This window comes from Eucyclogobius newberryi, unplaced genomic scaffold, assembly GCF_026437365.1.
Source record: "Eucyclogobius newberryi isolate DKJ021-1_F unplaced genomic scaffold, fEucNew1.0.hap1 SCAF_10, whole genome shotgun sequence".
NCBI lineage: Eukaryota > Metazoa > Chordata > Actinopteri > Gobiiformes > Gobiidae > Eucyclogobius > Eucyclogobius newberryi.
The window spans coordinates 14,854,798-14,873,728 of NW_027315724.1; the positions used below are offsets into that span (position 1 = coordinate 14,854,798).

An 18,931-nucleotide genomic window follows, 5' to 3' on the forward strand; every position below is an offset into this window, starting at 1 on the left:
AGGTCATCTGGGTCCAGTTGGAGATGTTTCACTTTATCCACAAAGTTGTGCGTGTTTTCCACATGATGTTCCGAATTCCCCACAAGCGGAGCCAATATAGTTGTTAAATGCTTGGCCACATTGTAAGTGATGGAATCTGTGCTGCACACTATGGGTCTGAGTGGAACATCCTTTTTGTGTATTTTTGGAAGGCCATAAATGCAAGGCATGGCTTCACCAGGATACAGTCTGTAATACAGAGGCCGGTCTATCGCTTCCTCTTTTTCCAGCCTGAAACGTCTATTTTTTCAAACTGAGTCCAGATGACTACAACTGAAGCTTTTTCTACTATGGGACACGCCTGGACGAATGAGGGATTACACCGACACTAAGCTATAGAGTTCACACAAAAAAAACATTTCAAAATAAGACTAAACTGAAGAGTAAGTTAATTCTTCAGACTGTATTTTAAAAGCAGAAAATTGCTGCGTACTCCGCTCAGTTGCAAAACAGATCGTTGCGGAAGCAATAGTCCCTCTGTCTTGCTGGGGCTCGAGCCTAATTTTCGATGGCAAAGCCAGAAGAGAGAGCCGATTGATTGATGATGGTGGTCCATCCTGCTGTGCTTCACCATCTGTCCAAAGATTTACTCCTATATAAATCCTTTTTCCCACGAACAAAAAATAAACACTGATAGATACATAAACCATATTTAAACATAATTTATTTCTGTCAAGATTGTGACAACGCCAGATAAAACTATCTCAATCTAATCATTTTATTCATGGGAAAACCTTTCTGCTCTATACCAATTCTGGCCCGCTGCAGTTTCATGAACAAAGATTGCTTAATGTCCTGTGTTTTAAAACAATATATGATTGGATTCACGGCTGCAGGCAACAGACTGTACAACATTATAAGAGAGACACGGAAATCCAAGCTAAAAGAAAAACCTGTAGCAGTTGCAAGATACACAAAGCACCTTGGAAAATAAAACAAACATGTTATCAATATTTGTGAAGTACAAGTTGAAAAAATTTTCTTGCGTCCATTTGCATTTGATATTTTCAGAATCACTACAATAATAGAAGTGTAGGAGAAAATAATGAATGTTAGTGGAAGCAAAAGGCAGAACATGGCTACAGCCACAGCAGTCATGACAATTGACAGAAACTTTTCAGTACATGCCTGGCTCATTATAGAAATATGGTCACAGTAACAATGAGCAATAATATTGGATTTGCAAAAAGGTACAGATATGGTCTGCAGAACTACTGAAATCATTATAGGCAGTGGAATAAACCAGGCAATCCCACAGAGCACAGACACCACAGTGTTTGAAATGAAGGCAGGGTAACGCAATGGAAGACAAATGGATATGAATCGATCCAAGCCCATCACCATCAGATTAAAAGACTGAACCGCTCCCAGGTAGTGAACAAAAAACATCTGAACAAAACAGGCATGGAATGAGATGAGATTGTTGCCAAACCAGTACTTGGCAATAATCTTTGGAAGTGTGAGCGTGCCAAATGTTAAGTCGTTGATTGCCAAGTGACAGAAGATCAGATAGGTTGGTTTTTGTATTTTCTTCTCATACATAACAAAAACTAGAATAAACATGTTTCCCAAAACAATAGCAAGGTAGACAAAGAACATCAGAGCAGACACAGGACCATAATACTGAGGTTGTAGTCCAGGGAAGCCCAGAAGAGTGAAGTGGTCCAGTCGTGTCGTCACATTAACAAGCATGACTACTCTTTGTATCAATGTACAGGATCAGGAAAACATGTTGATAGCAAACAGTAGAAATAAGCTAACACAATCTAATTTAGAGACAGAAGGGCATGTTCCATTTCAGTAACTCCTTTTATCTTTGGTCTTTGTGGCCTCTCCCCAACCAACCTAAGGTCCTGCCCACTCACAAAACTACATGAGACATGTATGTTGATCAAAATTTTGAAATCTTACTTATCAACCACAATAGTTGAAATCTTATTTCATTAACCAATACAAGTATGTTCTGCAACATTCTAAGACTACTTTTACATCCTTCAAGAATCCTCTTTCTACTTCTGACAAGTTTGATAAAATACACTTCTTTTTCTGGACAGAGTTTGTATGTTTCCTCCGGTGTCTGCGTAGGGTTTCTCAGGGCATTCTGGTTCCCCAAAACATGCACAATCCTCCAGCACTGGTCCTGACAAAGCTTTGCCCAAGATCTGGAGATGGGTCCCCACCCGGTTACAGCACTGCGGCACCTACCCATACCTGTGGTTCCTGACGTTGCCTCAACGGGGTGATGGGACAAATGGAGAGAATGCAGAGGACAACATTACCTACAGGGATAATAAAGTCTACCTTGATCTTAATATTGCACTAACTCATCACAGCACAGTTTCTTCAACTGGCTCAGTCCATTGTCTTTACCCAACTTGCCTGCATGGTGTTGTTATGGTTCAGGAGGCCATTGGTCCAGAATGACAGCTCCAACACCCCTGCAAGAGCATCTGAAAAACTGCCAAACATGTGGTGCGGCTGTAATTTCCACTGTTTTTGTGAAAGAAGTAGTCCTCAGATGTCACAGACCCATGCTCAAATGGCACAAATGGCATTGAATATGTGAAATTTAAGACTTTATCTATAAATGAACACATTTTAAATGGAAAATAGATCCGTTTCAATCCGCAGACAATATTTGTCCCCCGAAGCAGCTGTTAAAAAGCTGCCAAATTCTGCAAGAAATTTGCAGATTTGGCAACACTGCCTCTTCGACGAGCTGAGAAACTAAATGTGGGTTAGAGGCTCTCTAAAAACATCAGGTACACATTTCATTTGTATGAAACCCAACAAGGCCAGGGCATGTAACATTCCCAACATACGTCCACATTGATTAAACAGGAGAAAATTCAGATAGTTACAATAATTTATGAACTAATTCATACTTTAAATACTTTATTCTTAGTTTCAGATATAAAAACATAAACGAGTGGTTTGAGTAAATTTAATTTTATACGGCACACTCCAGATGCACATCCGTTGATTTGAAATAAGCTGCATAACCAAACATAAACCAGGCGTTGTGGAACATAGGCACCATGACACGGGGCAGGGAGCCAGCACTGAAAGGCCAAGCAGCGACAGAAAGGCAAGGCAGCGACAGGCCGGTGGCTCAACCCCGAAGCTTCATGTAAAGGGTTAGAGTTACGGCTGACAGCACCGACTATGGCACTTCGGAGCCCAGCTTAAAAAAGATAGCGTCATGAAGCGGTGAATGACGGGGCTCAGCCAGACCACGGCACTGGCACAGAAAAGGACACAGCATACACACGGGACCGGAAGCAGAAATGCATTAGTCAGAGAGCGAAGAAGATGACGAGAGAGGCTTTTATATTCTTTTGCGCCACCTACAAGACTGGAATTTGTGGCAAAAACCCATACTGTTTCATGAGCACCAGAGCAAGAAGGTTGGACAAGAAAAATCAGATACAAACAGAAGTTCAGCAAGAAATTACATCAAAAATATAGCTCCCCGTGTCCACTGGGGGGCTCTTGCTGGGCTCACATCCATTTTTTGGCTGTGCAGTCACATCTCCTACACATCTTATCTTATCTTATCTTACTCCCGCAGCTGTTCTGGGTTGGGGCCAATTGATAGGGCATGTGGTAAAGGGTTTTAGCTGCAAATAATAAATGCCTTTTTTGTTTCTTCGGTACATTTGTGATGTGCATGATTTGTTTGGGTTTTTGTGTGTGTCTTGTTACATTTGCATGTTTCCATTATTTCATCATTATTCACTTCAAAGGACAATGTTTTTAAAAAAAAAAAAGTTTAAATAAAATGTATTTTTATATTCAATCTTCTGTCTCTGCCATTTGGTAAGACAAACCTGTGAGCCTCTGAGTGGGCCCCAGTTCAAATACTGGGTGGCGTTGTTGACAACCTTTAATGGTAACACATATTTGTAAATTGTGGTTGTGATGTGAGCTTGCTCCGAGCTAGCCAACCAGCCCCCTCGCGCCCTCCGGCCGCCGCTAAAGTACGGCGTGTCGTCGGTACACGTTTATATACACGTTTATATAAAAGAGGAACTTCATGAACGATCGGGACACGCACTGGAATCGCTTTAAATTAACTTGTTTTGACTTTATTCGGCTGGATTGAGTGTTTTCGTCGTGTCGTGGCAATATGTCTTGGCTCTGAGTCCCCCATCTCCGGCCCCGCCCCCCGGCCGGCGCCGTACCGCGATTACACAATTGAAGAACTCATGAAACTGCGGAGAACAGTTGTCTTACCCGGAGATCGTCGCGTTATCCCTGCGGACATTCTAAGGAAAACACAACGAAGCAGACGGGCTGGACGTAAACTCCGAGAGAAGAGAGGGACAAACAGGAAGTCATGGGTAACGTGAGGTCCCTTCAAAATAAAATGACGGAAATAGCGAGCCTCATGCGGTCCCAGAGGATTTATAGGGACAGCAGCATCTTGATTTTCACAGAGACCTGGTTAACAGCAGAAATGCCAGACTCTTTTGTAGGTTTGAACAATTTTCATCTGCTGCGGGCGGACAGAACGAGAGAATGCGGAAAGAAAAGAGGAGGAGGTCTGGCTGTATATGTGAACACGAGCTGGTCCAAACCCGAACACTGCACAGTGAAGGAGCAGCTGTGTAACAGGGGTATTGAACTACTGGCTATTGGCATAAGGCCATATTATCTGCCCCAGGAGTTCTCACATGTGATTTTGATCGCAGTCTATGTGGCCCCGTCTGCCAATGCTGAATATGCTTGTGAAGCACTGCTCTCCTGCACTTGTAGGCTGCAAACACAGCACCCACAGGCTCTCTTCCTCGTCTCTGGTGACTTTAACCACGCTTCTTCCTCTTCTGTTCTACCAACATACACCCAGTATGTTATCTGCCCCACCAAAAACAATAGAACATTGGACTTGTTTTTTGCCAACACCAAGGAGGCTTATTCCTCTTCCCCCCTCCCTCCCCTGGGCAGCTCGGACCAAAACCTTGTACATCTGAGGCCTGTGTGTGAACCCATCGTGCGCAGGCAGCCTGTGGTGTCCCGTGTGGTGAGGATGTGGTCTGCTGAGAGCGAGGAGGCTCTGAGGGACTGCTTCAGCACCACTGTCTGGACTGAGCTCGATGGCCCACATGGGAAGGACATCAACACCATCACAGAGTGCATCACGGACTACATCAACTTCTGTTTTGAAAACATTGTTCCCTCCCGGACGGTGCGGTGTTTTCCAAACAACAAGCCATGGATTAACCGTGAACTGAAGGCTCTGCTGAAGGAGAAGAAGAGAGCCTTCAGGTCAGGGAACAAGGAGGAGCTGAGGACTGTGCAGAAGGAGCTGAGGAGGAAGATCAGGCAGGCTGAAGCCGGCTACAAGAGGAGGATGGAGGAGCAGCTGCAGCAAAAGAACATTCAGGGAGTGTGGAGGAGCCTGAAAACCATCTCGGGCTTCAAAATCCCCCCTGCCCTGACAGAGGGGGATCTACAGTCGGTGAATGATTTAAATGCTCACTTCTTGAGGTTTGATCGGTCACCCTCCCCTCCCCCTGCACAGCTGCATGCTCCCTCTTCCACAGCTGGACGATGTCCTGCATCTGTTCCTCTTCGCTTATCTGCCCCGGACCATCAGCTCCCCACTTCGCCTGGACTCACCCATCCCTCCAGCACACGGTCCCCCTACCAACCACTGACTGTCACAGCAGCACAGGTGAGGAGTGAGCTGAAGAGGATTAAAGTGAGGAAGGCAGCAGGACCTGACGGCATCAGCCCCAGGCTCCTTAAGTCCTGCGCAGATGAACTGTGTGGAGTTATGGAGCATGTCTTCAACATGAGCCTGAAGCTGAGGGTGGTACCACAGGTCTGGAAGACCTCCTGTCTGGTACCTGTGCCTAAGACACCGCACGCCAAATACTTCAACAGCTTCAGGCCAGTGGCTCTCACGTCCCACCTGATGAAGACACTGGAGCGGCTGGTCCTGGACCACCTCCGCTCCACCGTGAGCTCAGCCATGGACCCGCTGCAGTTTGCATATCGGCCTGGCATCGGAGTGGAGGACGCCGTCATCTCCCTGCTGCACCGCTCTCTCTCTCACCTGGAAAAGCCTGGCAGCTCTGTGAGGATCCTGTTCTTCGATCTTTCCAGCGCCTTCAACACCATCCAGCCGATGCTCCTGAGGGACAAGCTGGAGACGGCTGGTGTGTGGCAGAGTGGATCCTGGACTACCTCACGGACCGACCCCAGTTTGTGAGAGCACGGGATTGTGTGTCTGACACTCGGACCTGCAGTGTGGGGGCGCCCACTGTCCTTGCGTCCTTTCTCTTCACCCTTTACACTGCAGACTTCAGACATGACACGGACAGCTGTGTCCTGCAGAAGTTCTCTGACGACTCTGCCATCATCGGACTCATCACGGACGACGATGACGCGGAGTACAGAGGACTGGCGCAGGACTTTGTGGACTGGTGTCAGCAGAACCACCTCCTCATCAACGCGGGGAAGACCAAGGAGATGGTGGTGGATTTCCGCAGACGCCACCCCACTGCCCCCTCACCAGTGAACATCCAGGGACGGGACATTGAGAGAGTGGACTCATACAAGTACCTGGGTGTTCATCTGAACCACAAACTGAGCCAGAGTCGGCTCTACCTCCTGAGGAGACTCAGGTCTTTTGGAGTGACAGGGCCACTCCTGAAGACCTTCTACGACTCTGTGGTGGCATCAGCCCTCCTGTAGGTGTGGCCTGCTGGAGCAGCAGCATCACAGAGAGGATGAGGAAGAGGCTGGACAAAGTCATCAAGAAGTCCAGCTCCGTCCTGGGCTGTGCTCTGGACTCGGTGCAGGAGATGGGGGACAGAAGGGTCCTGGCCATGAGTCTCACCCCCTGCAGGACACTCTGCCGCTCTGGAGAGCAGCTTCAGTGAGAGACTGATCCACCCTCGCAGTGTGAAGGAAAGGTTTCGCAGGTCTTTCCTTCCTGCTGCTGTCAGACTTTATAACAAACACTGTTAGTCCTGAACACTCGCAATACTGACCTAACCTAATACTGATGTGCAATTCCGTCATATGTGCAATTACTGTGAAATTCATGTGCAATCTATGTGCCGTCGTGACACATATTCATGTGCAATTACTGTCGTGATCACATGCAATGGTATTTATGTATTTATTTATTTATTTGTCTATGGTAGTTTTTATTTATAGGAGATCTTCTACTGAAAATGTTTTTTCATACTTCCTATAAGTGATCTGTTCTTCTGTATCTACCTCTGTATCTTCCTGCCTTGCACCGATGAGATTTCCCCATGTGGGACAATAAAGGATTATCTTATATTATCTTATATTATCTGCATCATTAGTCTAAGAGGAAAACGGGTGTGTGACAGCATTTATTTGTGAAGGGGTCGTAAAGATGGGCCAAAGGATGTTTACCCTAGGGAAGGGTGTAACACCCCAGGGGGGGAGTTGCACCCCCCCTTGCATGCTTTATCTCTACGAAAAATACCAGCTGTTGTAAAAGACAAGTGCCTTGATGTGAAGCTGACCAATGAGAAATGTGACCCGCCTATTCCATAATATCTAATAAAACCAACCTGCATGAGAAAAAAATGCCGTGAGACGCAGGAGGGTCACGCAGGCTGCTTACAACAGCCTGCGTGACCAGTCCCGGAGTTTTCTCCCAAGCTTGCCATACAAACGTCTGATATTTCTGTGTCGTTTCATATTCTAAGTTGAATTGTGTTCTCTGTGTGTTAAGGAATAGCATTGGTGTATGTCTCATTCCGTGACACTGGGAACCACAGTTTTTCCAGCAACTAGTGTTTGAGAACTTTGAGAAGGGGATATGAATGGTTTGCCCAGGGATTCTTAACTTCTACCATACGTCCTCCTCAGACGTTTGTCATCTGCCAGTAACTCCTGCACATGAACCTCAGGCATCACATTACATTCAACATTCTTCCATAGAGCTTGATACCCCGGATCACATCAATAGAGCAACTCTCTGATTTGAGCTGAAATAGAGTTATTTTTCAGACAAGGTAAACCCCAACCTACTTTTTCTTTTGATACTTGTAGAGTTTTGAACCGAATACAAGGTGTTTGGCCTTGCCATACAAATCTTAAGATTGTTTTATTCCACTCATCAAACAGCTTCTGGGCAAAACATACATTTTTATAGTTTAAATCCTTTGACTTAAGTATGGGATAAGAGTACATTTTTCAAGATCTCTTTATAGTGAAAAAAAGAGGAGTTTAGTTGTTTCTCTAAGATTGTTGACATATCTTTATGGAGAACTATGCCTAACTATTTAAGAGATTCCATTGGTGCAGAATGTAAAATAATAATCTAGCTTAATTTGTCCTTAACCGTTGCTAGTGTGATTTGATCTACTTTGCCCGGAAGAAAATGAATTGGCTTATACAGTGAAAAGTCTGACTGCTCCACGCTCATAGTCTATACATGTGTGACAGTCCACAGAGACCTATTAATCATTTATAGCCCCAGCAGAACATTTGTCACCCAATGGAAGCAAATTATATGAACTATTCATTTACAAATTCCTTAAGATCTATTAGTTGTGACAGCAATTCACTCATGGGTTTGATTCCAGTGCCAGACCATCATCACATGATATTTCTGGGTGGAGCCTGCATGTGCCCCCCCGTGTTACTGTGGGTTCTCTCCGGATGCTCCGGCTTCCTCCCACCGTCCAAACACATTCATATGTTAGGTAAACTGATAACTGTAAATGGGTCCTAGGGAATTAATGTGGAAGTGAATGGTGAATATTTGTGTATAAATGTCTCTGTGTGAACCCCTGTCCCGGGGCCCCAAAGTCACTGGGATAGGCTCTTGTCACCTGTGACCGTCACGGGAAGAAGCAGGGGAAAATGAATTCAGCTTCAAATTTATTTTGTAACTTATTCCAATACTAGGTTCAGAATACGCAGACTACTTTCACATTTAGTTTCATTATATTATAGTATATTGTCATGTGATAAAATGTAACATGACATAGAAATAAAACTGCTTTTGTTTTTTCCCCCTCATTTGTTATGCTTCTATAAGATAAGAGAAACTTTATCTAAAATCGCACAGGCACACACTATATCTCTCCCAAAAATGTAGTGCAGTTGGAAGCCTAAATGTCATGATCAAATACCACAATGTATCCTCTGATTTTAGAAAATGAAATGTATTGAAAGAATAACTGTGTGTAAATACAGTCACTCAAAATTAGTATGCATTTTACTTGACATGACATGACTTAACTTACTTGACATAACATGACAAATGTCATGATTTAGATACTCACAATACAATGTTGTAAATATTGAAGTATACTATTAAAGTTTGAGATGAGGGGTAAATATTGTAATTTAAATCTTAAAATCCCCATTAGTTTAATATGTTGCTAAAGAGAATTCATTGAGATGCAATGACACAATTGTGATCTCTAAACAAAAGAGCAATTCTTCATTAAATGTAGCAATAGGAATATATTTAATTCTGATATTTTCACATATCAACATGATAATAGCAATATGCAACATGACACACTACCACATCTCTGAGTGAGTCCAGCTCTCACCAAAGCAAAAACATTGTATTATGTATTATTTCAAACTGAAATTATTCAACTGACTTTGTTGGATTTGAAGTACTTTATTATTGACAGTCATTTATAATTGATAATGATTTTAACCCCTCTCTCTCTCTCTCTCTCTCTCCCTCTCTCTCTCTCTCCCTCTCTCTCTCTCTCTCTCTCTCTCTCTCTCTCTCGCTCTCTCGCTCTCTCTCTCTCTCGCTCTCTCGCTCTCTCGCTCTCTCGCTCTCTCTCTCTCTCTCTCTCTCTCTCTCTCTATCACACACACACGTATCAGGTCAGTGTTCAGTTATACCAACATACACTTTTGCCATCTTAAATCTTTTCCTCAGGCATTCTTTAATATCCTTTGTTTTAAAACAGTATATCAATGGATTAACTGCTGCAGGTATCTCACTATAAAGCATAACAACTAGAATACGAACTGGAAAACTTAAGCTGAAGCCTAAATAATCACCCAGGTACACAAAACACCTGGGGATGTAATACAGTAATGTGATAAGCAGCTGTGGAGTGCATGTCGAAAGAGTCTTCATACGGCCATCCTGGTTGGAAATCTTCATGACAACCCCAATTATAGCAAAATAGGAAAAGAAAATGAAAGTCAATGGCACTAACAAGAAAAACATGGCACCACCTAAAGAGAAGTCTCGCACATCTTTTCTAACCTCACAGCTTAATGAAGTGATAGTATAGTGGTCACAGTAACACTGGGCAATAACATTTGAGTTACAATAAGGCAACATATAAGCATGTATGACTATAAATGTCATCCAAGACATTGAAACAAACCATGACACACCACATATAATAGAAACAGTCTTGTTTGTGAAAGCACTGGGGTAACGCAGAGGAAAGGAAATTGCCATAAATCGATCTAAGGCCATGGCCATAAGAAGCACAGAGTGGACAGTTGCCAAATAATGAACAAAAAACATCTGCACAAAACAGGTGTTAAATTCTATAAAGCTATCATCGAACCAGTATTTTGAAATTATTTTTGGCAACGTTGCTATTCCAAATCCTAAATCAGACAATGCAACATGACAGAATATTAAATAAGTAGGTTTATGGAGACATTGTTCACATTTTACAAGTACTAGAATAAAGATGTTGCCAAAAACTATAGCCAAGAAGACTATAAGAAGCAGCAATGAAACTGGTGCATAGTATTGAACGGAGAGTCCAGGAAATCCAGTGATGAAGAAGTGTTCTATCCTGGTGGCATTTTTGTATTGCATAGTGGCAGCAGAAGTGTGTGCATGTAAAGGTGGTGAAGATCCTCTTCCACATCAACCCCAGACCTCAAGTTCTCTTATTAGAATACTGCCAAAGCTCTGGACGCTTCAGGCCTGTGTTGGTGTGCTCCTATTGGCTGGTGCAATGTGGTCATACACCAAATAGGCCTGTAGGTGTTTGTGATGGGGGCAGGTGTAAATAAATTGATATTTTCATAGTAGGTTGATTAACCTTGTCATTAAATTAAATGATGCATGTGCAGTCTTCCTTTACATAGAAAACCATACCTTTAAGCGCCATATTTAGAATAATTTAGGTCGACATACTTTGAATGCAGATATAAACAAAAAACAAACTCTCACCTCACCCTCCGCGGGTGGTCCCTTTTTTCAAGCTCGGGTCCTCTACCAGAGGCCTGGGAGCTTGAGGGTTCTGCGCAGTATCTTTGCTGTTCCTAGCTCTGCACTTTTCTGGACCGAGATCTCCGACGTCCTTCCTGGGATCTGCCCAAGCCATTCCTCCAGTTTGAGGGTCACTGCCCCAAGTGCTTCGATCACTACGGGCACCACTGATACCTTTACGCTCCAGGCCATCTCCATCTCCTCCTCTGAGGCCTTGGTATTTTTCTAGTTTCTTGTGTTCTTTGTTGCGTATGTTACCATCCCATGGCACCGCAATGTCCACCACCACAGCTTTGGTTATATATATATATATATATATATATATATATATATATATATATATATATATATATATATATATATATATATATATATATATATATATATATATATATATATATATATATATATATATATATATATATATATATATATATATATATATATATATATATATATATACATATATATATATGTATATTATATATATATATATATATATATATATATATATATATATATGTATATATATATATATATATATATATTATATACATATATATATATATATATGTATATATATATATATATATATATATATATTATATATATATTATATATATATATATATATATATATATTATATATATATATATATATATATAAACCTTCCTCATTGTGCCTTTTTCTGCACAGATCTGCAAATCTCTTAATAGTACGATGATCACACTTTTCATACGAAAAGGCATTCAACTATAACTAAATTTCAAACTGAAATTATTCGACTGACTTTGTTAAATTTTAAGTACTTTTCATTGATTTGTAACTCTGTAACTTTCTGGAGATGGCACGTCACATGATTGTATAGAAATAGAATACACTACACTACACTCTTCATGACGTCTTTATCATACTGTTGAATATCATAGTTCAGAGCAATGAAAATCAGCATGGATTTTTTCATCTATTTTGTTACGCACTGGGTTTTAAGAAAAACAGCATCCAACATTATCACATTAGAATATGAATAGGCCAAATATTCACTATTAGTTCTTACAAATCTTAAGATATCTAACATGTTTTGAAAAGAAAAGGAAACTAGAGTGTAGTAGATGAATAATTATTTATTACAATTCACTAGTGTCATTTGTATTTCTATAGCACATTTACTACAACACTATGTCCAAAGTGCTGGCATATGTGAAGTAAATCTAAAGTAAAAAAGTACACTAAGCTATAGAGTTCACACAAAAAAAACATTTCAAAATAAGACTAAACTGAAGAGTAAGTTAATTCTTCAGACTGTATTTTAAAAGCAGAAAATTGCTGCGTACTCCGCTCAGTTGCAAAACAGATCGTTGCGGAAGCAATAGTCCCTCTGTCTTGCTGGGGCTCGAGCCTAATTTTCGATGGCAAAGCCAGAAGAGAGAGCCGATTGATTGATGATGGTGGTCCATCCTGCTGTGCTTCACCATCTGTCCAAAGATTTACTCCTATATAAATCCTTTTTCCCACGAACAAAAAATAAACACTGATAGATACATAAACCATATTTAAACATAATTTATTTCTGTCGAGATTGTGACAACGCCAGATAAAACTATCTCAATCTAATCATTTTATTCATGGGAAAACCTTTCTGCTCTATACCAATTCTGGCCCGCTGCAGTTTCATGAACAAAGATTGCTTAATGTCCTGTGTTTTAAAACAATATATGATTGGATTCACGGCTGCAGGCAACAGACTGTACAACATTATAAGAGAGACACGGAAATCCAAGCTAAAAGAAAAACCTGTAGCAGTTGCAAGATACACAAAGCACCTTGGAAAATAAAACAAACATGTTATCAATATTTGTGAAGTACAAGTTGAAAAAATTTTCTTGCGTCCATTTGCATTTGATATTTTCAGAATCACTACAATAATAGAAGTGTAGGAGAAAATAATGAATGCTAGTGGAAGCAAAAGGCAGAACATGGCTACAGCCACAGCAGTCATGACAATTGACAGAAACTTTTCAGTACATGCCTGGCTCATTATAGAAATATGGTCACAGTAACAATGAGCAATAATATTGGATTTGCAAAAAGGTAAAAAAGCACAGACACCACAGTGTTTGAAATGAAGGCAGGGTAACGCAATGGAAGACAAATGGATATGAATCGATCCAAGCCCATCACCATCAGATTAAAAGACTGAACCGCTCCCAGGTAGTGAACAAAAAACATCTGAACAAAACAGGCATGGAATGAGATGAGATTGTTGCCAAACCAGTACTTGGCAATAATCTTTGGAAGTGTGAGCGTGCCAAATGTTAAGTCGTTGATTGCCAAGTGACAGAAGATCAGATAGGTTGGTTTTTGTATTTTCTTCTCATACATAACAAAAACTAGAATAAACATGTTTCCCAAAACAATAGCAAGGTAGACAAAGAACATCAGAGCAGACACAGGCCCATAATACTGAGGTTGTAGTCCAGGGAAGCCCAGAAGAGTGAAGTGGTCCAGTCGTGTCGTCACATTAACAAGCATGACTACTCTTTGTATCAATGTACAGGATCAGGAAAACATGTTGATAGCAAACAGTAGAAATAAGCTAACACAATCTAATTTAGAGACAGAAGGGCATGTTCCATTTCAGTAACTCCTTTTATCTTTGGTCTTTGTGGCCTCTCCTCAACCAACCTAAGGTCCTGCCCACTCACAAAACTACATGAGACATGTATGTTGTTCAAAACTTTGAAATCTTACTTCATCAACCACGGCCATTAACCAATACAAGTATGTTCTGCAACATTCTAAGGCCATTTCCTTCAATAACCTTTGAAACTCTTCGACAAAGCCTAGCCCAAGAGTTGGAGATGGGTCCCCACCTGGTTAAAGCACTGCGGCACCTACAGCACCCTACACCATCAAATGCAGAGAACAAAATTACATACGGGGACAATACTCATCACAGCACAGTGTCTTCACCAAACTGTCCTGTGTGGTGTTGTGGTGGTTCAGGAGGCCATTGGTGCAGACTGACAGCTCCATCTCTGCCAGTCACTCTCAAAGCAAAGCTATATAGCAACATACTATACTCTGAGAGCCTGAAATGTTTCACCACTTTTATTTTTTTATAGGCTAAGCCAGGTCTCGACTAATTTGACTTAAAGGGGCCCGTTTCAGCGATCCAAAGCAGGCCCTGCTGTGAGGTAGTAGCTTTATAAGCGGTCTGGCCCTCTTTGGATTGCCAGGCTACAGTGACTAAACCCCTGCAAGAACATCTGAAAAACTGCCCTTGCATAACATATGGCACAGCTGTATTTTCCTTGTTTTTTCTGTGAAAGAAGCAGTCCTCGGATGACACAGACCCTTTTCATGGCCTAGCACCAAAGTACATCTCGGACATGTTAGTGCCATATGAACCATCTCGGACCCAGGCGCCGGCCTCCTACTCCAGACACTTTTTCCCATATCTATTTGACATTGCCAGCGTGACATGTGTCTCCGGGATGGACACATCGCTTTTGGATTGATTCTTTCTCATGCTTGACCGTCCCTAGACGTCAAAGCGCTATCTGCCTCTGCACATGTCTGTGCTGAGCATTATGTGTCTTTAACGAAGACTCTCTTGTCGACGCCTCCACCTTATGTGTGGCGCTATTGTATTTTTAACGACAGACCCGGGCTCCTCTGCCCCCTCCCTAGATTTAGCTTTTGCTAAACTAATTGTCCCAGACAAAACTTGACCAAAGTTTTTAGTGTTAAAACTGGATCTTGATCAGTGGATAGGTGCACCAGGCTCTTCCTGGGCTTTACAGTGGCCTTAGTGCCGACTGACATTCTAACCAGCGCGTGTTCTAACTCTCTGTGTACCCCAGACACCTGCTATGAGGCTGCGCTTGGACACCGGCACAATGGGCTATTGTGACGAGCGTAATTATGACGCATAGACAATGAGTGTGTCTGGTGTGTTAACGTAACATATTAACAGTTATTTAGATAACTGTAGCATAAAGAAAATACTAACAAGTTTAACAAATCATCCGTACTACCCCAAATCACTAAATCCATTGAATTCTTCTTCCTCTGTGTCACGTCTAAACAACTCCGCCAACTCCAGAGGTAGACGAAGTGCTGATTCTGCTCCAAGCAGAAGGCTGGCTTTCTGCCCCAGAAGTATGTTCTAAAGTTACTCATTGACTGTGTACATATCAGGAGTTTTGAACTTTCAATTGGGATGGCGATGCTGAAAACATTCTGTAGCATTTCTGAGCATCAGAACAATCCCAAAACACATGGTAATGGTGGGCTTCTTGGCAACCACACTTTCTCCAGCTACTAGTGTTTCCCTATGATAGAACAGGGTTATGAAAAAACAAATATGTGATTTGTGGTATGTATATTTTTCCGTTTATTTCTTAATATATTTAGTATATTTGGTATTTGAGTGGCTCTTCAAATAGTTAAAGGTTGAATGGACGATTTTTTTGGCATAAAATCTGAGTCTTATTTCCTCGTGGCGTGGACTGCCGATTAGTCCTGCCACGTATCAATCATAAAACGCACCTACCGCTCACCTGCAGCCACGTGCGGCTTGTCCCACATTTCCGCGTGTCTAAGCGCATTGATCTATCATAATATAGTTCCCTCAGTGTACGGGGCAAAATGAAGACTGAGAAAGACAGTTTGAGCTGACGCAGAAGTGGACAGAAATCTACTGGAGACGAGACGTGCGATGCGCTCCGTTGTGCTAATAAACAAACGCACGTGTGTGTTGTATCAGTCCGCACGGGGAGTGCGCATGCGCACTTCCACCTGCGTTCTCAAATTGCCGAAAAATCGTCCATTGCGCCTTTAATGTTTTTATTCAATGTAAATATTATTCCTCTTGAAAGTTTTGATTTATATGACTTTATAAAGCTTTCAGTCATTCAGGTAATTACTTTTCAGGTAATTCATTTGTTTAAATACTAAGTACTTGGTTATAATAATTAATTATTTGTAGAAACGTAAGCTGATGGATTTTCTTAGAAAAAAACAAACATTAATATCCTTGATCATAAACCATCATCTTAAGATTTCAACATCTTCTTTTAGTTTGTGTATTTTGATGATATATTTCCACGTTTTACCCAGGGATTCTTAAGGTTTATTCTCCGATCACACCAATACAGCAACACTCTGTTTTTTGAGCTGAAATAAAGTATTTTTTTCCGACAAGGTAAACTTCAACCTACTTTTTCTTTTGATACTTTTTGATATTGTGAATGGGAGGGAAATTAGGAAAGTCTGAGAAAAATGGGCTAAAAATATTTTTTTAAGCTTAAATCCTTTGACTTAAGTATGGGATAAGAGTAAATTTTTCAAGATCTTTCTTTATAGTGAGGAAAAGAGGAGTTTAGTTGTTTCTCTAAGATTGTTGACTTACAGTATCTTTATGCCTAACTATTTAAGAGATTCCATTTGTGCAGAATGTAAAATAATGATCTAGCTTAATACGGCCTTAACCGTTGCTAGTCTGATTTGATCTACTTTGCCTTGATACAGTGAAAAGTCTGACTGCTCCACACTCTTAGTCTATACATGTGGCAGTCATATCCCATGTGCAGCTCGATTAGTGACAGTCCACAGAGACCTATTAATCATTTACAGCCCCAGCAGAACATTTATCACCCAATGGAAGCAAATTATATGAACTATTCATTTACAAATCCCTTAAGATCTATTAGTTATGGACAACCAAAGGCATAAGAATGGCAAAGGCATTTTTTTTTACCATATCGTAAAAGAAAATCAAATGAACAGCTTTGATGATTTGAAGTCATTTGGCTCGGAAAAACAGGATTTTCATAGATATTTAAAAAGAAATGATTATTATTATCAAGAAATAAAATAAAAGACTGAAATACTGATCAAGGCATATAAATCAGAACTTGCAAGGGGAATAATATTGAAAGTATATAAATGCATGAATGACTTGGACATACCAGCTACAAAATATATTCAACTAAAATTAGAAGAATTTTTGTAATTTTGTTTTGACTGAGACGAGGAATAGACAGAGATATGCACATCACAAAGGAAGATATTTTGGAAGAATGTGACTCGTTTTTTTATAACACCATGTCAAAGTGTACATTATTGACAGGGAGATGCTGGATGTTGGCCAAACTGTAGATGGCGGGAGGCAATCCATTATCATGCGTTTTGGGACTGTCATATTGCACAAAAATGCTGGATGGAAATTAACCAGCTTTTTGACACCAGCATCCCACAACATTTTGGAATAATGTACTTGGGCCTCAAAACCCCAACCATGGACACAGTGGATGGATATCTTTGGAACATACTCCTGGCAGCTGGGAATAAGGCTAGATACTCCAAATACCTTTCCAAAGATTAAGGACTGGACTAATACTAATAATAACAGACATGTGCACAATGGTAAAAACCTCAGGACTCAACTTAAAAATAGACAAATTTAAAAACAATGGACAAAATGGGACAATTATTCAGAACTTAATTATGGTCTAACTCCTCTTCTTTTTCGGATGCCACTCCCTTACTTTCTACTTTTACTCCTTTACCTGCCTTATGTTCTACCTGGTCCAGCTCATTCTTTGTTTTTTGTGATTTGTGTTTTTGTGATTTTTTTTCCTTCCTGTTGTTGTTGTTGTGTTGTTTTGTTTTTGTTGATCTATGTTCTAATAAAAAGCCAAATAGAACAAAAAATATGAGTTGTGATTCACTCTGTTGGAGGATATTTTATAATTTTTGGAAGAATTTTAATAATATTTTTTAGAGGTCATATCTGAACCTAATATTGTGATTGCTTGTGTTTGCAATGGAGGGCCTCAACACTAATCTAAGTGTTCCCCTTTCTAGACGGGACTAATATAGAACAAGTACCCATGCAAAATGTGTCAACACATATGACTGAAATCCAAAATAAAGTTAATGTGTTGGATAAACTTTTAAAAGAAACCTATGACACAGTTGGAGGCAAACATGTTTTGGCAGAAAGTTCCACAGAAATCCCTCGGGGGGCCCGTTCCACAGAAATCCCTCGGGGGGCCCGTTCCACAGAAATCCCTCGGGGGGCCCTTACCCTTGACATCGATGATTGTAATTACTGCTGTGCTCATTTGTCTTGTTATTGTTGTCAGTCAAGAACATTCACCAACTCTCAACTAGGGGGAAGTCAATAGCTATTGGGAATTAATTAAAAAGACATAAGCAGCAGTTATTGGGCCCTGTGTACCAACAGCACTTTAAAACATTTAGCATTACTGTACATTAATGCTACAGTCAAGTTGAGAGTTTAATGTTGTAGAAATTGTCAATATTAGGCAAATATATTTTGCCAAGTGAAAGGTTTTCTTGGCAATCATACCAATGAAAGAAAGTCAGACAAAATGAAATGAAAAGACGCTTAACCTGCGTAAGAGGTTACACATGTTAAGAGTCCACACACGTCTGTTCACTATGGTTCCTGGAGGTCAGTATTCTTGAAGATACTGGGGCCTCACCCTCCTGCCACATACAGAATGCTTCCAGCTTTTAACATCAACAAAAAAGCTATTCATTTGTTTTTCCCTTACTATAGGCTATTCAATGGTAGCCTAGCAAACTGTAAAACAATATAGCTTCTATAGGTGTAACAAAATGAACCTAGTATTTGTTGTTCAA

At 40.9% G+C, this 18,931-nt stretch overlaps 2 protein-coding genes and 1 pseudogene across 2 annotated transcripts; all 3 read right to left on the bottom strand.

Annotated features, from left to right (window-relative positions):
* Positions 1-738: 738 nt before the first annotated feature.
* Positions 739-1,731, bottom strand: LOC140372674 (olfactory receptor 2AT4-like). The gene has a single exon (XM_072459773.1). The coding sequence runs from the start codon at positions 1,729-1,731 to the stop codon at positions 739-741; it is 993 nt and encodes a 330-aa protein (XP_072315874.1).
* An 8,156-nt stretch (positions 1,732-9,887) lies between these two features.
* Positions 9,888-10,855, bottom strand: LOC140370645 (olfactory receptor 52E4-like). Its single transcript, XM_072457846.1, has one exon. It carries the CDS (start codon positions 10,853-10,855, stop codon positions 9,893-9,895), a length of 963 nt encoding a protein of 320 aa, XP_072313947.1. The 3' UTR covers positions 9,888-9,892.
* Positions 10,856-12,854: 1,999 nt separating this feature from the next.
* Positions 12,855-13,786, bottom strand: LOC140372682 (olfactory receptor 52N5-like; annotated as a pseudogene).
* Between the last annotated feature and the right edge of the window lie 5,145 nt (positions 13,787-18,931).

What these genes read in the sequence shown, in the direction of transcription:
- LOC140372674 (XM_072459773.1), bottom strand. Translation starts at nt 1,731, where the DNA reads ATGCTTGTTAATGTGACGACACGACTGGACCACTTCACTCTTCTGGGC.
- LOC140370645 (XM_072457846.1), bottom strand. Translation starts at nt 10,855, where the DNA reads ATGCAATACAAAAATGCCACCAGGATAGAACACTTCTTCATCACTGGA.